Here is a 22,559-nt window from a genome sequence, read left to right as displayed (position 1 = left end):
CAGGCTGGGAAAGGATGAGGTCCCGACGGCGGTGGTCCCATCGGTTGGCGCAGTAGCTGAGCACCAGGCAGGCCCAGAAGACACAGAGCCGCGCAAATCTGCACAGCTGTGGAGCTGTGTCAGTGGAGACGGGACATGCCGGGCCATCGGTGGCGGCGGAGACCCGGTGAGAGAGGGCTGCTGGTGGTTCGTGGTAAGCTGACAGGGAAGCCGCAGCGGGGCGGTGCAGCATCAGTGGAGCCATGTCAGGGGCGTTTCTAGAGAGGAGGGGGCCCGTGTGCAGTTTCCGACACGGGCCCACTCCTCTCTGTCCGGCGGCCGGCAGCGCACTGAGCTGTGCGCGGCCAGCGCCGGAGTTATAAACTCTGGACATTTAGAGTGCACCCAGAGTCAATAGAGTATGCGCCGGTCACCGGGAAAATGGTCGTGGTGGCCATCTTCCAGTCGTTTTTACAGTGCAGACCCCCGCACCGATGTGGGACTCTGGAGAGGTGAGTAATACTATGGGTGCAGGGTGTGCTGTGTGGGGCCCCCCTGGACCCACACACCCTGCACCCATTATAGATACGTCCCTGAGCTGTGTGTAGCAGCAGAGGAGGGGCTAGACAGCATGCTGTAAGCACACAGACTGTCATATGGGCTAATCCCTGGAGTGGCTGGCATGGTGAAAGTCTAACCCTCAGAAGTGACAGCAGTATGAAGGAGGTAGTGATAAAGTGACAGCAGAGGATTTTAGGCAGATTACTGGTTATATCCCACTCCAGGACCATTCATAGTTTCAGTCAGGAGGGAGGACTATACTGTTAGGAGGGACACATACCTAGATATTTGTATTAACAAGTCCTATGGTATCTACAGAGCTCACTACATTACTATATTTGCCCTATTGAGTAAAGAAATAGGGGAGGTATAGAACGTTTGGGAAGCCTAGATACCAGCTTGGAGGGCGTTCTGGCAGGGAATACTGTAGCTACTAATAACACCTGGAGATATATTCATCCATGAGAGGACGACTATTCAGATGACACATTGAGATAATAGTAACTGCATGCAAGGATACAGCATAAATGAGCTTTGGAAGTGGTGCACTACACTAGAGAGAAAATGTACATAAATTGCTATATATAAAATCACATGTATATGTGTTCATTCTGCAAACTGATCGGAAAGTTATGTGCAAGTGCAGTCAGTCAGGGGCAGGCTGTGAGTTAGAACATGTTATGGCTGCTACAAACTAGATGAGTAAATAGCAGCTATTTCACATGAAGGAGTTAGTTTGACCCACATGAGGAAGACTGTGAATAAATGCTACAGTTATAATGTAATTATATTTGGAAACACATTAGTAACAAAATGTAGCCAGTAGATATAGTAATGTATATGTATTTGTTATGTATGTTTACATGTGTCACTATAACTGACACTGGAAGTGAGCTTGTTGTAACATTTATCTTTTATTTGGAAAACACCCTTGCGCTAATATAAAAAAGATGAATGAAGAATGGTACAATTTGTTATAAATAAAATTATTTTTATATATAAATATAAACACATTAATTATCTCACATATAATCTAATTTGCTGACCGGCCAACAAAAATAACAAATTTAGCATTACATATAGAACGACTCTTTGAAAAAGCCCCCATTGAAGGTGCGAAACGCGTCAGTGTTTCTTCGTTTTGGAAGCCCCAGGATATAGTCTGTGACATCCACCCGCTTGCCGCTGACTTCTAGAGCTCCGGAGCAAGGTGCATAAATTGCAACTTTTGGATACAAACAGCCCACATGGTCGAGGTTGAGATCGCAACATTACCTTTAACCTGCTGGTGGAGTTATCATATCTCCCTCCCTCCCCTGTCTCTTACGATCACCTTAGAGATGCAGTTTGGATCTCCTGTGGAGGAGTGCTGGCTGTCGTGCATGTTTTGGCTGTCACAGTTACCTTACGTCTATATAAATTTGTTTGGATAATATGGAGCCAATTTAACGGACAACTACATCTTGATTAACTGCGGTAGCATAGTATACCAGATGAGAGATTTTGCATATACTCTTTCAATAGAGGGCATACTAATTACACTAAGGACTGCAAATTGGGTGTGGACACAGAACTTATTTACTATTGAGACATTTGACTAATATATTCACATCCTTCAACTGTAACAATAGTTTGGAACTAGAATTAGTACTCATTGTAAATATTTAATGTTGTATCATTTATTATTTTTTATTGATTCCATGGAGTTTTCTGTATGTAATGCTAAATTTGTTATTTCTGTTGGCTGGTCAGCAATTAGATTATATATGAGATGATTAATGTGTTTATATTTATATACAGTATAACATTTTTTACCATTCATTCATCTTTTTTATAGTAGCGCAAGGGTGTTTTCCAAGTGTCTCTTTGTGTAACACCTCATTTTTAGGTGTATTTATATATGTGCAATCACAAGCACATTGACTCTTTTGCTGCTGGCCTGAAAACTTTGGGAAACCATTACAATCGTGATTAAGTATAGTATTAGCGCCAGGTTTTTCTTTGGTATTAATTTATCTTTTATTGTATGTAAACACCTAATACCCGGGTATATGGTGATGTAGGTAATTAATAGTTGTTATAGCTTGTTTATGACTTGAGGTTGATAATCATCTATATTAAACTTAAAGTCTACCTACCGGTATTACTCATTCTTACATTTACATATTAGGGTTTTCCCAAGTAGGCCCTGACTGTCTACCAATACTTGGGTGGAGGCACTGATAGGTACACCACTTAACAAGAGTTTAAGGGTGAGTAAAAATAGATTACATGGATCTTAGTAACCTGGTGTCCCTATAGAGTAAATGGGGGTTACATACAGTATGTATGCATGGTGCAAGAGATTCTTCATCTCTTATAAACTAGAGAGGAAAGGGGAGAACATGGCAATGGTCAGAACGTGTTAAAAATAAATGCAAATAAATTAAATCTAGTACAGAAACCAGTGTTGGTATAAACATATATACAATTTATTATAATAAAAAGTTCAGACTAAGGTAAAGAAAAATCATATAATACAATAAAATATATTATAAAAGCAATATGTGGATCTAATTGACATAGTATAAGAATTGAAGACCTTTCCTTCACCTCATTATGAGCTTTTTTTTTTACATCAACACTGGTTTCTTGAATAGATCTAACATTTGTTTTTCTGCTTTAAAATATTGGTGCATTTTCTATGTGTTGCGATAGTCCACTGTTACCTAACACAGGGTCAGAGACAGTGGATTACATAAGCAAACACACACATACAGAGAGGGTTACATATACAGTAGTATACAGATGTAGTCGGCATCCAGGCATGCGGGATGCCGACGGTCTAAATACCGGCGCCTAAATCTCGACAGGTCGGGATCCCGGCTGTCGGCATCCTGAAGTTAAGTATCGGACTGTTAGTGGGAAGTTAGAGTTAGGGTGCGGGTTTAGGGTTAGGTACTAGGGGGAGGGTTAGGGTGCGGGGTTAGGGTTAGGCACTAGGGGGAGGTTTAGGCACCAAGTAGGGAGTATTATGATTAGGATGCGGGGAAGGGGAGGTTAGGTCTAGGCACAAGGGTGGGGTGTTAGGTTTACGTGCTGGGAAAAGGAGGTTAGGCTTAGGCACTAGGAGGGGGGGTTAAGGATTAGGCAATAGGGAGGGATGGTTAGGGGTTAGGAAAGCACTTACTGTTCGTTCCTGTGTGTGTCGGGATTCTGGCTGTCGGGATGCCACTGTCGGTATTCTGACCAGCTGCATCCCAACAACTGGGATTTTATACCCAACCCCATATACATACCTCCCAACATTTGTAAGTTAACGTAGCAGACTTCCGTGAGCCTCAGGCGCATGACTGAAAATTGGGTGTGGCTTATCGGTAAAGGGGTGTGGCCTCATAATACACTAGCTAGCCTGAAATCCCCCCCCCCCCCCGTTTCCTCACTCACAGTGATGAGATGCTGTGTGCATGTGCACGGCATCTATTCACCCGCTTCTCTGCTCTGCTCTGCTAAGCAGTGCAGCATTCAGAGTGATCTTTCCCACACCGCAGGACACTACAGCTCGCAGGTGGGATAGCAGGACAGTCCAATATTTGCGCCAAAAGCAGGACAGTCGGTAGGAATGCATGTACACGGGGGTCATACAGCCAGACAGACTGGAACACACAAAAATGTGTTTCTCTCCTACCTTGCTGCAGCTCCCCCCTCTCCCTGACTGCTGCAGCCACGGCACAATCTGGTGTAGCCTCGCCCCTACATGGGTCAAAGGAGCATTAGCTGTGCTCTACCAATCAGGGATCAGCACATGCTCCTCTGCCCTGAGCAGGAAGGGATTTATGGTTGTTGAGAGACCCCTGGGGTTCCTCCACAACCATAGTGCACTACAGCAGGAAGGAGCTGCTGTGTAAGTTGTATTACCTTTTCTATACCACTGCCTCTTCTCTACTGCGGTTCTCCCCAAATCGGAAGAAACGGCTTGCCCTCTGAGGCTGGGCTAGGGAACAGGAAATGTAATAGTTCTGCCTGTACTGCCTTATCTGTAACCTGGATCTGGGCATGTCACAGCCATTTCGGGGAAGAGGGGGGGGGGGTGTGACACCCTGTGTCTGTGATCCCGTATGCAAGAAATTTAGCTCCAGCATCTTAGTTCTGGGACCATGCAGATGTTGCTTTGTACACAGATGATTGAGTTTGCAAAGTTGCTCAATACATCTCCAATCGGGTGCAACATTTGCAAATTTTCACAAAACAGCTGCATACAAAGACGCAGCGGCAGCAGCATTAGAGTTCATCTCTGACTCAGGCCCAATGTGATTTCAAGTGAGTTCTCTCCCTCACAAATCCCTTCCGCAGATATTTTCAAGCGGTAAATGAAAATGTTCACTGCATTAGAGGCCTGAATCAGAAGTGGATGTAGACACGGCAGCATATATTCATGGTCGTCTGTCTGTGACTTTATGCTAATGACACTACAAATCCCTTCGCCCTGGTATACATCCGTGCGTCTGACTGTGCAAGGACAGAGACGCCCACTGTCAGCATTTGTAGATGCTGTAACACAGACAGGGTCATATTTAAACGCCACCATCGTTGCACCAGCAAGGGCCACCATTGTGAGCAATGAAGCATCTGTATAGGAGTGACATGCCCGCAACGCTCCCATAAGACTCCCATAAGACGGACCATCTCCGTGTGTCTGAATAACCACCTCCCAGGAATGCCCAGCACTTTCCCAATATATTTCTGATACCATATGTCTCCATTCCAACTGCGCTTTTGAGCGCACTGTACATCAGCATTGTGTGTGTCTCTGATCAGACCCTAGGGGTATATTTACTAAAGTGACAGTTTTTAAAAGTGGAGATGTTGCCCATAGCAACCAATCAGATTCTAGCTATTATCTTCTAGAAGGTGCTAGTTACATGTTAGGTATGATCTGATTGGTTATTATGTGCAACATCTCCATTTCTAAAAACTCTCACATTAGTATATATACCCCCTAGGTGTTAATAGAGATTCAGGGGTCTATTCCTCATAGGGACAAGCCCTATCTTACCAATTGTAATCATAGATTGCTACCTCCCCATGTTACCTATTTAAGAACAATAGCAACAGTACTTGTATTGCTGTAATCCACTTACCACTATTTCCATCTTTAGATGGTGAGAGTAATAAGGGCAATGATAGTATTGATTTAAATAAAGCAAACCTAATTAATTAATACATTTTTTTTTTCAAAAACATTTTATTAACTTTACTGTACAAGCCAGTGCAAGCACGCACATTTCCCTTCACGTGACGTGGTCATTTCAGCCTTATCACTGCCATGCCAGCATCCTGGCAAAGTGTTAATGGTAAATAGCAGGGACAGAAGATTTACTATCACCAATTCTTGTTAAATGGAAACCTTAATGATTAAAAATTTACCCTGGACTTCCACACACCCAGCATTAAATACTTTGTACCCCAAAGAGCACCTACACAACACGATGATTTAGCTGAATAACTGAATATCTGATGGTGTTTCTGAAGCTCACACCCTTTTAAAAGTATAAAATAATATCTTACAGCCACAATAATAATAGCAGGACTCAGGGCCTGATTCAGCAAGGAAAGCAAGTGTGCGCACGCACTCGGCCACTGCGTGTATTAGCTAATCAATGCATACGCACGGCAACCGCAGCATAAGATGCAGACTCCCATCACTACACAATGCCGCCCACTTCCCTTTACTCAAAGCCTGAGTAGTCCGCAAGACAGCGGAAACATCGGTAACATCGAGAACCATTGGAACCATACGTACAATAGAGGTAGACCTGATGTCGTGCACGATTTTGGCCACTTCCTGCGTGCATCCAGTCACGTGACTGCGTATGCCGCCGCACTGCCTTAATTATTCACGCCCCTATAATGGCGTCCCAACGCACAGGCACGCCTGCGTTCGCATGACCACCCCCCATCACTACCCGCAAACAGCACTTCCTGTCAATCAATTTTGGAAGGGTCTGCGTACACACTGCTTGTAGTCTGCATACCCTTACCCGATCGTACTGGCTAGTTCGCGCACGCGCAGTATGATGCATTTGCATGCGCAGTGCAAAAACATCAGACGAGTGCATGCATTCTCTCATTTGCGTTCTTTGCTGAATCAGACCCTCAGTCATTAGTGGAGTATGAATTATGAATAACATTGCGTGCTTTCAGTAGTGCATCACTTCACAAATCGTGTTCCTGATGCATCCGCTCCTGTTACTCGCAGGGGAGGGAGGAGGAATTGCTGCCAATTCAGAGTTGGTCGCATCTTGTGTCTACAGAAAACTCAGAATAGGTCACAAACTGCACCTTTTTCTTTTGGACGCATTTTGCGATTATGTTTTCATCCAACCCTGAATAGAGTCTTTAATTTCAAACATTTAACAAATCATTTGTGAACATTAATTTTGTGGATCCGATTCTTAATGAGACATATCTTTGTAACTTATGATAATATGATCTCTGGAGTCAGCACAAACCTTGTCCTATAACTAGATACTAAAACCATTCGCAACAATCATAAGAAAGATATGTACAGTAATTTCCAGTTTTTAGATCACCTCCAATTCATTACTTGGCATAGTGAGGACAGAAGTAAGCATGCAATGTGTGAACTTACCAGCACTAACTGTAATGGCCTCAATGAATTGCTCCCTCCAGCTGTTTGTCCCAACCACTAGAGCAAGATTTGTCTTTTTAATAAGTTTGTCCACAGTGCTCTGCAGAGACAGGAGAGAAGGGAATCGTTATAATGACTCAATTATGGTTAGCTCTAACTATATGTAACATATTGCCCATTTGGCAGGTGCATAATAGCTGTTATGTTTAGGTATCATGGCAGAATAGATCTTGGTAATATAGTTTTAAAATGCAAATATGTTATCCTATTATATTGGACATCCAATTCAGCCATGTATGGAGAGTACATGATGAATATATTGAGGATAATGGAAAATAGCTGTAGACACTGTCATGATGAGCAGCTATTGTGCTGTTATATTACCGATTTGAAAATAAAGAAATCATTTCTGCAAGGTGATATGTTGTCAAGTGAACAAATTATAACAATTTATGTATTTATATTATTTGCACATTCTTATTTAACTAAATAAAACAATAATATTGGTACTTTAAAATATATATTTTATAAACATTACTTTTTTAACAGTTACATGGTTGTGCCAGTGGGTGGCACTGTTCTATTTCAGTCGATGGATGGATGGTTTATAGTGACATAATAATAAGGAAACTTTTGACAGTAAACCAGAAAAATAATAATAATAATAATTTCAATGGGAAGCTCTTTGTGCAACGGTCTTCCTGCACTGCACCGTATTCACTCTTCTCTGTTGTTTGCTTTTCAAATGAGGTATAATAATAAGTAAGCACTTACACAATACTTTGGTATAGTAGATCTAATTAATGTGACAGGCCACAGGAACATGGTTAGACAGTGCTCACTGCATTTGTACCTATTGCATAGGAACTTATTAAAAACCTGAGGATTCTACAAACCATGACCAGAATGTTTTGTCTAATTGTATCAATGCTCATAATTGTGCACACAATAGTAATTATACTACACACAATATATGAACCCCCAAACTGTATATATACTGTGTATATAGCTCTGATTGCGGATCTGTATGCATGAAACCATGTATAAATGTTCTGCATTTCACAACTCTTCACAACATGTTGGAGCAACATAAAAATATAAATAATAAAAATAGTACACGGTAGCACAGTGATTAGCATTGCTGTTTCACAGCAGTGGGGTTGTGGGTTCATTTTCAACCACAGCCCTCTCTATGTGGGCTTTGTATGTTCTACCCGTGTGTGTGTGAGTTACCTCCCGATGCTCCGGTTTCCTCCCACACTCTCAAAACATATTGTTAGGTTAATTGCCCGGGAATATAGATTGTAAGTTCCACTAGAGCAGGGAATGATGTTACCTACTAAATAGTCTCTGTAAATCGCTGCGTAATATGTGTGCGGTATATAAATAATTTATTTAAATAAAATATATAGTTACATGTGAGTGTGTTTCGGTATAAGTTCACCTACCATTCTACCAAATGTTATGGAACCAATGGAAGTTCTGTAGAAACCGTTCAGATGTTTATAGCAGGAGTTGTCACGTGACTTTAGGTAATTAAAATGAATATAGATTGCCATGCTTCCAGTATACAAAGCACATAAAGCTGTGAATTATTTATATACTGCCATGAAAGATTTAGTAGCTAAACTAATTTACGCAAAAACATGTCAGTGACACACTCTAGAGCAGTTGTTCACTTTTAATATAAAATCAATACATCTGTGCAGTAAAGAATTTACTATGCCGTCTTTTAAAATAAGATGACATTAGAATAGGAACTTAATTACCATAGAATGACTTCTCCAGTAACAATGTGCAGTGGAGGCCAGACAGGTGCTGGTGGTGGGTGACTCAATTATTAGGAGGACATGTACAGTAGGATAATCTGTTGCCAGAACGATGAACACTGAGCAGTTTATCGCCTCTTGGGTGCTTAGATTTGGCATTATTATTATCCAATAGATTTTTGGTACAGATCAGTAGTGATTACAAATTAGAGATAGAAGAATAAGTCTCAAAACCAATTTTACTGCGTTAGGCTGTGATGTTACAGTAGTAGGCTATTTTCTGGGGTCGGGTACGGGATCCCGGCGGTAAGAATCCCGAAACCGGCATCCCGACATCCTAACCCTCTTCCTGTTACCCTACCCCTAACCCTCCCTTCCCACTGCCTAAACCTACCATCCCCTCCTAGTGCCTAAACCTAACCCCCTCCCCCCACACCCTTAATCTAACCATCCCCCTAGTACCTAACCCTAACCCTCTGCCTAACCCCAGTACTTACCGTCGGAATGCCGGCGCCAGGATTCTAAGCACTAGCATCCCGACTGTCGGTTTTATGACCGCATCCCATTCTCTAAAATGCTACCTGTGCTTACATCTGACGCAGACAGCGGGAACTGAGGGAGGTGAATAGATACTGAGAACTGGGTGTAAGAAGGTGGGTTTGAGTTTTTCTCCCATGGCAACATTCTCTTGGGCTGCTCCTCAATGGGGTCCTGCCAGGGCCGTTTCAAGAGAGGAGGGGGCCCGTGTGCAGTCTACGATACGGGCCCCTTCCTCTCCGCCCGGCAGCGCACTGAGCTGTGCACGGCCAGCGCCGGAGTTATAGACTCTGGCCACTAGAGTGTGCCCAGAGTCTATAATGTATGCACAGGTCACCGGGAAAATGGCCCATGGCGGCCATTTTTCCTGTACTGCGCATGCACAAACGAGGGGAAAATGTCCGCCGTGGCCATTTTCCAATCGTTTTACAGCACCGGACCACCGCGCCGACGTGGGACTCAGGGTGCAGGGTGTGCGGTGTTCCCTGCTCACCCTGCACCCATCATAGATATGGCCCTGGCTCCTGCTTTGCTGAATGAGAAGAAAACTAGAAGGCTGGAGGAGATTTATAATTAGGGAATGGGAGAGGGTAAAGATAGAAGCATTGCTTAGACCGTAACAGGGCAAATGGCCAAGGAGTGACTATAAGTGGGGGTGTCAAATAAATATTAACAGTATGGTAAGAAATAATAGGTGTCGTTGAAATAAAATAGAAGAACTAGAGTGAATTTTGTTGGAAGATAATTATGATGTAGTGAATATTATTGATCTTTGGCTAGATGGCAGTAAATATTATGGGAAGAGGTTTAGAGTATATGTAAAAACATTCTTAAGAGATAACTAATAGGAGTATATCGGGCAAGATTATGACAATGTAGAGTCCTTATAAGCAGATATAAATGGAGAGATCAGTAAAGTACTGACTTGGGTTTATTAACAGACACCTAGCATAATTATTGTGCAGGCATCCAATTAGTATCACAAGCTGAAAGGAAAGCAAACAGAGATGTGATCTTGCCCATGGGTGACTGTAACTATCCCAAAATAAATGGTGACAATAAAACTAGTGGCTCAGACACAGAAATACCAGTTTTATCTATTTTTATCTAAGTGGCTGAAAGATGGACAGAGGCTAGCTATGCAATGAACATGTACGTTATTAGTGGTGTACCACAGGGATGGTCCTACAAAGCACAGTGTCAACATTTGCTGATATAACTAAGCTAGGTAGGGTTGTCAACATATACCAAGATAGTAACTAGGTAACTAAGATAAAACAATATGGCAAACTGAGCCATTAATCTGAAGATTGCATTGACTGTAGATAACCACATGCATATAGGTTTGTAAATACACAATAAGTGGGACATTTTGAGGGAAAGCTGTGATAAAAAAGGACAAGAGTACTAGTTTAGAGAGAGATGAGTGGCAGCACTGTAGTGTGATGTTTCATAAAGAGTATGAGGTACTACTTTAGGCAGCTCATTTAAGAAGGACATAGTAGAACTCTAGAGGGCTCAGAGATTGGCAACTTCATTAATAAGGGGAATGAAATAATTAAATTATAAAGAGAGGTTCGAAAAATTATATGTATTACTTTGGAAAATACATACTTGCCAACATTTTCTCTGGAGAAGCGATGCTGCAGACCTTTAAGGTGGCAGGCCAACTCTTTATGTCACCCTCCCCCTTCATACAGACTCGTTATTCCCTTTAATAATCTCCCCATTGTGCCTACTTCACTAGGAAACATACAGGATTCGGGAGAGCCACCCACTCATCTGGGGGCGCAGGAACATACCCAAAAAATGGGGAGTCCCCCTCAACTTCCAGGAGAGTAGGTAAGTATGGGAAGAAAGCACCTTTATAGCTGACTGAATTTATACAATATACATATATATATACACATATATAGATATATATATATATATAAAAAATCTATCTATATCTTTTTTTATTATATATATATATTTTTTAAACACTTGACTGGCTTTCCAATGATTTGAATTAGGTCAAGAATATATTTATCCAACATGATTTTATTAAAATAATAAATAATATATATATATATATATATATATATATATATATATATACTATATATATAATTTTTTTTGACACAGTACATTGTAAAAATACATTTTTTTATAATATACTGTAGTGAGGGCAATAAACAGCTGTACCATCGATGGCCATTGGCTTAAACATCTTTAGACACTCTTCAATGGTGTAGCCATCGATAATTGAGTTCCATGAATGCACAGACTGTGGACATTGGGCCAGCGCCACCAATATTTGCTTAAAGTCTGTAGCTGCTATTGATGGGACAGCATCGGTGCCCACCATCAATAAAAAATAAAACACTTGCCATAGACCATCAATGTTTAATACTATCAAAGGCCGATGGACATCCCTATTACACAGTGCATTAGCTTAAACTTCAGGAGAGAAACGATTTTGATGGATCCTGCGCTCTACACCCCAACTATAGAATATTACATCCCTAGTAATTATGTTTATATCTAGAGCATTATGAAACTCTGTTGTCACTCACGCACATAGACATCCACATCTTAGACACGACACTCCCCAGACTAATCAATTGGCTGCAGCGCTCTAACTCCCTACCAAATAACTCAAACACTATTTAAGATAATTGTCCATCCCTGATCGGAGGCTCTGGATCGATACTCTTGATCAATATGGGATCAACATAATGAAATGATCCATGAAATTAGCTTTAATAGTAATACCTATATAAAAAATAAATAAATAAATGTTAAAAAAAAAATCCAATATACTGGGAAATCGTTAAGTATCGTGTCGAAGCCGGATGATTGGCTGAGGCAGAATCTGTTTACAATTGGAATCTGCAAGATGCCATTTTGCAACTGATCTCCCAGCGCCATTTTAAGTTACAACTCACAAGCTAAGTACAGATGGCAATGTTTTTGGTAATCCTTTTAGAAGCCATGACAAGCCCATTCTGGGGACAACCTTGCATAGAAAAATACCAAAACAAACACAGTATCAGTAACTAGAAAAACAGCTTCCTGAGAAAAGTAATTAGAAAAAAACAATACACCAGGAACTGTGGGTGTTTTTGCATGTAAATTAAGAAACCTTACATGTAGGCAGGCATAGCTATGGCAATTGAAATATAACCCAGACAATGATCTGCACAATTGAATTTGTAAATAGGCAGAAGAAAACCTTTAGTTTCACTGTCAGACAGGCTGGCACCAGCACACAGCTGGGGGTCTCCACCCTGTTTGGGTGAAACTAATTACTAATAACACATTGCATTGCAGTTTAAAAATGTTAGTAAGGGATGATATATGTATGTGTATGTATATATATATATATATGTATATATATATATAGTAAATCCATCATAAATAGACTCACATGCATAAACACCGCATATTACGCACAGTTGCGCTGTTTCACTCTACAAATAAATGCACCACGCATATTAGCAACTTTATGCAATATTCTCTTACACTTACACATACACAAATTACATGAAAGGTTCCCTAATATTAAAGTGGAATATTCAAGGTTTACTCAAGTGATTATTAATGTTGTGAAATAAAGATTATTTGGTATCTAAGGTTTAGCACATGATAAGCCAACCATGTTTGGTAGCGTACTGATCTACTCTGTCTCAACAGCTTTCCAGTGTCATCGGTGAGAAGATTGCAACATGCATTCTCAACTTATGGACTGTAGAGAGTTAAAACACCAAAATGTACTTTGTAATGTTAGCAGTTGTATGCAGGGGGACTAGAGGAGACAATAGGCTGTCGGAGGCTGACCTGTGTCCATTTGAATCAACCTGTTAAATATCCTGTAACAGATGCACCCGCACTGGGAACCAATGAAACCATGCCAAACTTTTCTATTGTATTGCTTATCCCTGTAAGGGTATAAATGTGCTTACAGACTCCAATCTGGAGTCTTCATGCTGATGCTGTTGATGGAGGTTTCTTATGGATGCCGGTAACTGGTCCCAGTGCGCGTGCGTATGTATAACTGTACCTTGGGTCTGTATGATTTCTTTGCGGTAAATTGTCTTTAGATCACAGCGTGTAACCTACTGTTTTTATGTCGAATAATATACTTTGTGCTTTGGAAACACATTTTCAAGGTCTGAAGGCTTTTATTTTACTGTATGACTGCGTACGTAAATAGCATCAATTTTAGAAGGTATAGGCAGGCTTTAGAAGGTATAGGAAGGATTGTACCAGGGGTTTAATACCGGTATAACGATCGATAATCGGGGCAGACACCAGAGACCGGAGTTCTGCTATTTCCACATGAGATGGAAATGTCAAAAATCTATTGGATGCCTTTGTGCTAAAAAAAATGATGGGTGTCTGTAGCTATTAGAAGTAAAGAACATTATGAGGCAGATTCATCCACGGATCTATTGTCAATATAGTATTAACTCTGGTGGCAGAAAGGGATCTTTTTTCTTCTTCCTGTGAGGCGTAATTGTCAACTATCCCATTGTGATTCTGTGATTTGTGTTTGTCTGAATATCCTTCTTACTGACAGTCAATAGCATCAGAGTCAATACTGGTTTCTAAGCAGGGAGTACATTTAAGCAAGTAAATGGATGGAATAGAAGGTATAATTATATTACAAAGTAATTAAAATGACCTTTTTAGTTAAGTCTTAAAGGTATAATGAACCATAATAATTGATCTATATATAAGAAGTTGGTAAATTGCTACCTACAGTGGCAGTAGTGAGAGATGCCCTTGATGCCTGCACTGAACCATTCTTAAACCATAATTGCAGAGCCGGTATTGGGCATTCACCATTGCGTATCTATAATGGGTGAAGGGTGTGCGGCCCACACTGTACACCCTGCATCCATTATTCATACTTACCTCTCCGCATTGGCGATGCAGCAAGCAGCTCAAGTCACCGGGAAAATGTGCATGCTCAGCAGAGTTGCATCCGGGACCATGGCATGGGTGCCATATTACCAGTGACATGTACATATGCAATAGACTGTAGCTCAATGCCAGAGTCTACTGCACACAGAGAGGAGGGGGCCCGCACAAAGTAGTACATGGCCCCCCTCCTCTATTAAACCGCCCCTGGCATTCACCAATGTACCGTGCATACAAGGAAGGGGATCCTTAGACAAAACTATGATTTAATACCTTCCTAAGCATCCTTTCCAATATGTGCCACACAAGGAATAACCTGACCTCCTGTACCTTACTCTATGTTCTGCTTGGGTTCTGCTTATTGAGTCACATTGTGTTTATGAGCTTATACATTTATAAGAATATAAATGAGTTTATTCTTCTGTAACAGTACTACAGGATATGGGCCTGATTCAGAGACAGACGCAATGACAATATTTTCGCTCAATGTTTGCTATTGCGCATGTGGAAATGCCGCACTGTGATTGCAATGTGATTACGTTCGTACAGAGGAAACATTCGCAAAGTGAGTGACAGGTAGTCAGCGTTTGGGGTGGTAATGGGGGGTCGTTAGAAAAATGCAGACGCGTCTGACAATTTAAAGCCGTTACATGGGCATGCATAAATTAGTCATTATCATTGCCTGTTGTGCATCGATGGTACCGATGTTCACGCTGTTGCACGTCGTCGGACGGATATATAAGAAAGCAGCGGTGGGCGTCCCTATGCTCGGCTGTGCTTTGGAATACATTAACATATTTTAGCAACTGCGATCCGTGAGAGAATACAGTTGCGATTGCATTACCGTCTGTCTCTGAATCAGGCTCTATGTGTATGTAAGATGTCCTGTAAAATAGGCATGACCTGGGGCAAGGTTTGTGTCTCTAAAAAGAGCATCTCTTGCATTGGATAATGTTCTATTCAACAGGGATATCAGAAAGAAACAGGCTTCTGTTATACCACATAAGTAAATAGCATCGTGACTGATAACTACCTAATATTACCTGATAACTACCTAATAAAATGTACACCTAATAATCAATACTGTTTTATTTTTGCTATATACAGCTTTATAACTATGCAGAGCAGAAAATTATAGCTCTGGCCATCCTCTCCTTACTGCCTTTGTTAGCAAAAAAATCTACAGAGAACACTATCAAGGTTACCAGGCAATTATTGCTCAATTGATTTTCCTTTCTCTTCTGTGACTTTAACAAAGGTTAAGGATTAGCCATCACTCTTCTATCTGGCCGGAGCCTCACTCTGTGTAAGATGCACATGAGTGATATAGGCACATGATTGTCACACAGCTCATGCCTTGTAATGCTTAATGATGTACTCATGAAAAACATTATTATCCGGGGATGGGACATAATGTCTTTATAATGCATAAGTGATAATAAGTAATGCCTGTATGAGTTCTGATACCATCTCTTATAATCGATGGCTTCTGATGTTATTTCTACACTGTGTATTATACAGAATACTGCCATTTATTATAGTAGAGTGGTAAAATATCCCATATATTCATTATATAAAGCAAGTTCTAAGTCTTCCATTATCTGTTATACAATGCTCTCTAGTTAATACCTTATTGGCAGGGCTGTATCTATAATGGGTGCAGGGTGTGTGGGGCATATGGGCCCACACCGCACACCCTGCACCCATTTATTAAATACTTACCTCTCCGGAGTCCCACGTCAGCGGTACCATCGCTGTTTACAGCGGCTGGTGCAGTATCCCAGCACTCCTCGCACCACAGACATGTCTTGCTAAAGCTCCCTGAAGGAAGCGAAACCGGTCAACAAAAGGATAATAGTGCCCACAGACTGCATCCAGGCAATCCAGATATACCTGCTCTGTCACATTGTGTAGACCTGTACTGTTTGGAGGACTTAGTGTTACCAAGGTCCATCAGCGTGCATCCATTACCAAGTGGCTATTACCGGCTGTAACCAGAGGCAAGTGATCCCCACGGGGAGGATCCGGTGCGAGGAGTGCCGGGATACCGCAACAGCCACTGTAAACTGAGACACCGTGGTTCCCCAGACTCAGGAGGAGAGTCATACAGCGGAGACGCACTGCCGCCATACTCCACAAGTTATACGGGGAGGCAGTTACTAATACTGAGTGAAAGCATTTCCTCTGGATCCCGTTCACTTAAGCTAAAGGAATCTCAGTTTGTGCTTTTCAACTTACCGGTGAGCATTACACACTATATGTACGCAACTAAACTATACAGGAGACTGTGATTAATTGCATTTCATTAGTGAGGATTTATACTGAAAAGTTACCTTGTTTCATATTTCACATCATCTAATACAAGGACCGATTGAAGTCCAAGGGACACTATGTTATACATGTATGTTTTACTATGTGGTAGATTTGTTATACCTCATGTGTGTCAAAATTGCTAACTTTGAATATGTATATTAAATGTGTTATATTTTACTAAGAGAAGCCTTGTCTAAATGTTTGTTTCAAAGTCAAGTGGTTATTATATTGTAGTAAATTTTAATAAGCTTCACTCTTTACATAATAAAAAAATGAAACAAAGCTAAATAATATAAAAAAGACTTCAACCAACCCATCGAGACCTCCACCGTCCTGGAGAGTACCTCAGATAACAATTATCCTAAAAATACCCTCAAGGCTCATCCAGTATTTGTAGACGTTAATTATGTCACATTCCAAGTAGCAAGTAAGCCACAACTGAAATTGATCTATCGTCTGCAGGATTTCAATTGTGGTTAACGCGTGTTCTATTTGCAGGAAAAGTCATTCTAAAAAGTGCTTCAAGAGCTGGTTAAGCCCTAATACTATTTAACTTTAATGTATTTCCAATATTCAATAATATGCTGACATTACAGAGTATGTGACTTTTATTTATGAACATATTACTGTCGATACTTTTCCCCTTGATGAATAAGCAAGTAAAAACACAATTTTGTACTGTACCGTGCAGTAATTGCTTATTTCATGCTCTCTCAAGGTGGGTACACACTATACAGATATACAGTACCTGCAGATTGAGTTATCTGCAGTAATATCTGCAGACGGTTGTCGTTCATACATACGGAATGGCCATCATGTGTGTCTGGCTGCGGATCCCGGCAGCCAGGGGACGTGTTGGGGGTGTGTCCCACCCCAATCACAGCAGCTGCCGCTGTTTGTGCACAGGCGGTCTGCAGACCGCCCGTAGACACTTGTCGATGGACAGATATGTCTGCAGATCATATCTGTCCATTGGCTGTGCAGCACAGCCAATGCGATATGTCGGTGAACGACGACGTTCATCGACATATCACGGGTACACACTGGCCGACGGGCAGCAGATATATTGTCCGATCAATTGATCGGCTAATATATCTGTCAGTGTGTACCCAACATTAAATATAAAGCTATGTTTTATTTGGTTTTTATCTGAAGAGCTTTGATGCTTAAGATATGTTTAAAACACAATTCTCCATTGAATCTAAATGGGCTTCTGAGAAAAGAAAAAACAAAAACTATAAGAGAAATATTAACTCCTATAAGCAGGTTTTCTTTTCTTTTTCTTTTAGACCCCACAGACACTAAATATGTGGACTTGTATTGGAAAAAAGAAAATAGCCATTGTCTATTACCAGCTGTTTATATAGCGCACACATATTCCGCAGCCAGCAGCCCGTCAAAGTCCCGTTTGAGCGCTAAAAATTGACTCCTTCACTTTTCGGTCATTTCTGGTCGGCAGCTCGGAGGGGCTGGAAGTAGAAATGTCAGTGTTGGCAGCTGTGCGTGCCCGAACGTAGCAACAACTGAATTGCGCTGTCCCCTGTATAGTGCTGTCCACCTAATAGACTTGTCCTCTGTATAGTGCTGTCCCTTGTAAAGTATTGCCTCCCTGTATAGTGTTGCGTTTTTGTATAGTGTTGCCTCCTTGTATAGTGCTGCCCCCTGTATGGTGCTGTACCCTGTATGTAGGGGAGTAGTGTGTCCACCAAATAGACTTGTCCTCTGTATAGTGCTGTCCCTTGTAAAGTATTGTCTCCCTGTATAGTGTTGCGTTTTTGTATAGTGCTGCCCCCTGTATGGTGCTGTACCCTGTATGTAGGGGAGTAGTGTGGAACCATGACGCCTGGAGAAAGTGCATGTAAGAGCGCCCCCCCCCGTCCCCTGTACTGAAATGTGCCAGTGGGGTATAGCCAGCCTGTGGGGGAATACTGAAGTGAAGGAAAATACAGCAAACAGTGGCAGTATCGCACTGGGCGTTGAGGTCCAATACATTAGAATGTTTTGGTGATCTGACGTTAAGGAGTAGCTCCTTTGGCACTGCTTTATTTATGTATAGCACCTAGGATCTGACTTTTATTTCCCTAATCATTGTTATTAGTCAATAGAGGAGATTGTATTATATATTCTGATAATTTAACTTAAATTAACAGAATACATGTGCTAGAGTGAGATTACACAGGGTGCACAGCTAATGACCAGGGCCGTCTCTACCTATAGGCTAAATGGGCAGTTGCCCAAGGGCCCCAGGATTCCAAGGGCCAGTGGCCGATAACACCCCCACCCCCCATCGCAAAGCTGCCACCGCTGATATTCCTGCATGGGGAGGAGGCAGAAGCGGGTACCGGCACAGGGGGGAACTAGCGGCGGTGCAGCCAGTGCATTGCACCGGGGCCCGTTGTGGTGCGGGAGCCCATCGCCGCTGCTGCACCCCCGCTAGTGTCCCCTGGGCCCCAAGTGTAGGGCAGACCGGAGTGAGTAGTGGTCTGCCCTACACAGTTTACAAACACACAGCCGCTAGTGGCAGCTGTGTGTTTGCTATAGCAGCCAATGAGAGTCAGACAGACTCTCATTGGCTGCTGCGTCGTCCACGGAGGGAGCCGGCAGGTGCTCACTCATGAGCTCCGTCTTCCGGCTCCCCCCCCGCAGCGGGTGATGGGAGAGATGTCATGACGTCTCTCCCATCCCATAGTGCAGAGTGACAGTGGGCCCGGAGGAGTGTACAGCGGTGGTCGTCAGCAGGAGCGGGGATCAGGTAAGTTGCTCTTTTTTTGTGTGTGTGTGAGTAATGGGGCACGGGGACTGGCAGAGCATAGGGGGGGCGCTACTGGGGGCACTATATAGGGAATGATGGCTGCTACTGGGGGCATTGCATAGGAGGAGGCGCTACTAGGGACACTGTATAGGGAGGGCCATTACTGGGGGCAATGTATGGGGAGGGTGGCCGCTACTGGGGGCACGGTATGGTGGGGACTACTACAGGGGGCACTGCATAGGAAATTTGTTGTATTGTACCTGTTCAGACTGTGACTTTTTTTCCTGTAAATTACTTCTGTTTTCTGCTTATAGCCATCACCCCCCCCCCCCCCAGGCTCCACCAATAGCATCCCATCCCCAGCAGAGGATTGTTTAATAGGGGCCGCAGTACATTGCTTTGCCCAGGGGCCTGCACTGCTGTTAAGACAGTCCTGCTTATGACTACAATTACTGTCCCAATCAGCTTTCCCTGGAGTGGGAACACCTATAGGAAGCCGCCTTCTCAACTATGCTCCTACTTTGCAAATTTACATTGCACCAATATTAATGTGAGTACTACTAATCATGTTCTGTCTACCACCATTATTATTATTTCAGGTCTCCTAATAGTTATTAAAAGACCTTTCAAATAACACTTTGTGGTCATGTCTGGGAATACCACCATTACTTTAAATAGCGATGCAGTGATTCCTCATACCTTATAATTGCAGTTTAGGATTTTACCTCAGATGTGTAACTATTAAGTCCATTGAAGCACAATGAATGAATGAGGAGAGAAGGAGGGAGGGGATCAAAGAGGAGAGGGGAGAGGAAAGTGCTGATCAGAGAGGGGAGGTGACAGAGGCCAATACAAAAGGAGAGGGGAAGGGCAAAGCCAATCAGAGAGGCCAGTGACAGAAGCCAAATAAAAAAAGGAGAGGAGAGGGGCAAAGCTAATCAGAGAGGGTCAGTGACAGAAGCCAATAAAAAAAGGAGAGGATAGGGGTGGTGACAGAAGCCAATAAGAAAAGGTGAGGAGAGGGGTGGTGACAGAAGCCAATAAGAAAGGAGTGGACAGGGGTAAAGAGTCGATCACAGTGTAGAGAGGGGAGGGAATTAAAGAGGTGAGAAGTGAATGTAATCAATCTGACCAGAAAGGGGAGGTGACAGAAGATGATCACAGAGGAGCGAGGGCTGGAGGGGAGGCAATCTGGGCAGCTTTAGGGAGCATAAAACGTAGAAACGGATCTCAGATCCGTAACCTCTTTAGGATATAGAGCAAACAAACCAAGCTAAAACTAACAGGTGGCCATCATACCCTGGATGGCGCCCTCTGTCCATTTTGGCGCCCAAAGCTCATGCTCCACTGGAACCACCCTCGCTACACCCCTGCCTGTATGGTGCTGTCCACCTAATAGACCTGCTCGTGCGCGTCCAAACAGAGCAACAATTGAATTGCTCCGTTGGGCTCCATCTAGTGGACGCTGGCGTGCAACACACTTGAATTCCCCCCATAAAAGGTGAGGAGCAGCGTTAGCCTAAACATTGTCATGGCCACGAAAAGTCTTGTTTGAGAGCTCAAATGGGTCACTTTTCGCGGCCGAACAACAACAATTGAATTGCTCCATCGGGTTTCATCTAGTGGCCGCCGGTACGCAACATACTTGAATTCCCCCATAGAGGTGAGGAGCAGCGTTAGGGGCAGATGTACTAAGCTCTGGAAAGTGGTAAATTGGAGAGTGATTAAACTACCAACCAATCAGCTCCTTACTGTAATTTTTCAAACAGGCTGTAACATAACAGTTAGGAGCCGAGTGGCTTGTAGTTTATCACTGTCCAATTTATCACATTCCAGAGCTTAGTACATCTCCCCCTTAGCTTTTTATAAATATGTGTAGATATTTAGCCATTCACATCAGTTCCTGCCCCAGTGGAGCTTACAATCTATGTTCCCTACCACATGTGCACTTTGGGTTAATTTTTTGTTGGGAGTGTGGGAGGAAGCCCATGTAAACACTGGTGGGACATGGTGGGAGTTGCACCCAAGACCTCTGTGCTCCGAGGCAGTAATGCTAACCATTACACTATCGGTGCTGCCCATCTGAATTTGCCCAAAAAACTATTTCTAAATGCTGGTGTGGTACTATGAAATTAATGCTTTGTGTATCACAAATGTTTGTTAACGTGACAGAAAAAGCAGCACTGATCCCTCTAAGTTGAGTGATCTGGAAATTCAATATTCATGGTTGCACTGAACAGCTGAATCTTAACGTAGTAATTAAGAGTTCATATTAGATGACACTATAACCCTTTCTATTACAGATTACTCAGTTTAGGTCATTAAGTCAAACAGGTCATTGATAATTTAAGAGACCACTTTGTAATAGCCTACTTACTCTATGCTCTTAAAGAAATAGGATACTCAAGAATTAGATTATATGCATTGTTTAAATGTATCTTCCATGAATCTTAGTTAAATCAATATAACTTCTCAAAGTGTGTGTTTCAGGGCTGTCCTTGTTGATTAACGGTGATGTAACATACTTTAAACACTTGTACTTCTATTGCTACTAAAGTGCAGAATAGTTAAGCTCTCAGACGCACTCAAATGAAGGGGCAACACTGTTCTCCTGTCACATTAACCTCAGAAAACGTTGCATGCAGGCACTTTTTGCCTTCAAACTATCAGCACTGGAGACAGTAAGCTCTTATGAATGCTGTCATTTTTTTTAGCTAGAAAAAAAACCCACTACAGTTTAAAATGTTCATGTGACACCGGCCTTAGTGACTACCGATGCTGTGAAATGCATTATTCAGTATCTGTAATGGAGTGTAAGAGCTGTTCAACCTGCAGGTGTCTATAGAGTTCTGCAGTCTATAAAGTACTGCAATATATCAGTTAAAAAACAGGGTAGCAGAACACATCAGCATTGTAGGTGTTTTCAGGTACAGTAGTGGTGCTTTATTATCAAAGCATGTATGGCGGCTCCAACAAAGTGATGTAGCCTATATGTGGCACAATAATTACTATGGCAGGATGTTTATAGTATAGTGTCTATTTAACCCTATAATTATAGGGGCATTTGCCAGCTTCAAGCGTGTTCAGGCACAATTTAGGATTTTTGCTTTAT

The 22,559-nt window shown here is 42.2% G+C and overlaps 1 protein-coding gene across 24 annotated transcripts in view; it reads right to left on the bottom strand.

Moving 5' to 3' along the window:
* The window catches only part of LOC148518421 (sodium/calcium exchanger 1), a 369,187-nt gene that overhangs the window by 54,429 nt on the left and 292,199 nt on the right, over window positions 1-22,559 (bottom strand). For all 24 annotated transcript variants that reach the window (XM_088477623.1, XM_088477627.1, XM_088477628.1 and 21 more), the window contains one exon: window positions 7,172-7,271. In XM_088477623.1, coding sequence (XP_088333749.1) covers window positions 7,172-7,271 — 100 coding nt within the window. The remainder of the gene's footprint in view (window positions 1-7,171; window positions 7,272-22,559) is intronic.

Source organism: Taudactylus pleione, unplaced genomic scaffold (assembly GCF_031769625.1).
Source record: "Taudactylus pleione unplaced genomic scaffold, aTauple2 ptg000201l, whole genome shotgun sequence".
Lineage (NCBI taxonomy): Eukaryota > Metazoa > Chordata > Amphibia > Anura > Myobatrachidae > Taudactylus > Taudactylus pleione.
The sequence above is the reverse complement of the archived record's forward strand: the minus strand, read 5'-3'. Positions and strand labels throughout refer to the sequence as shown.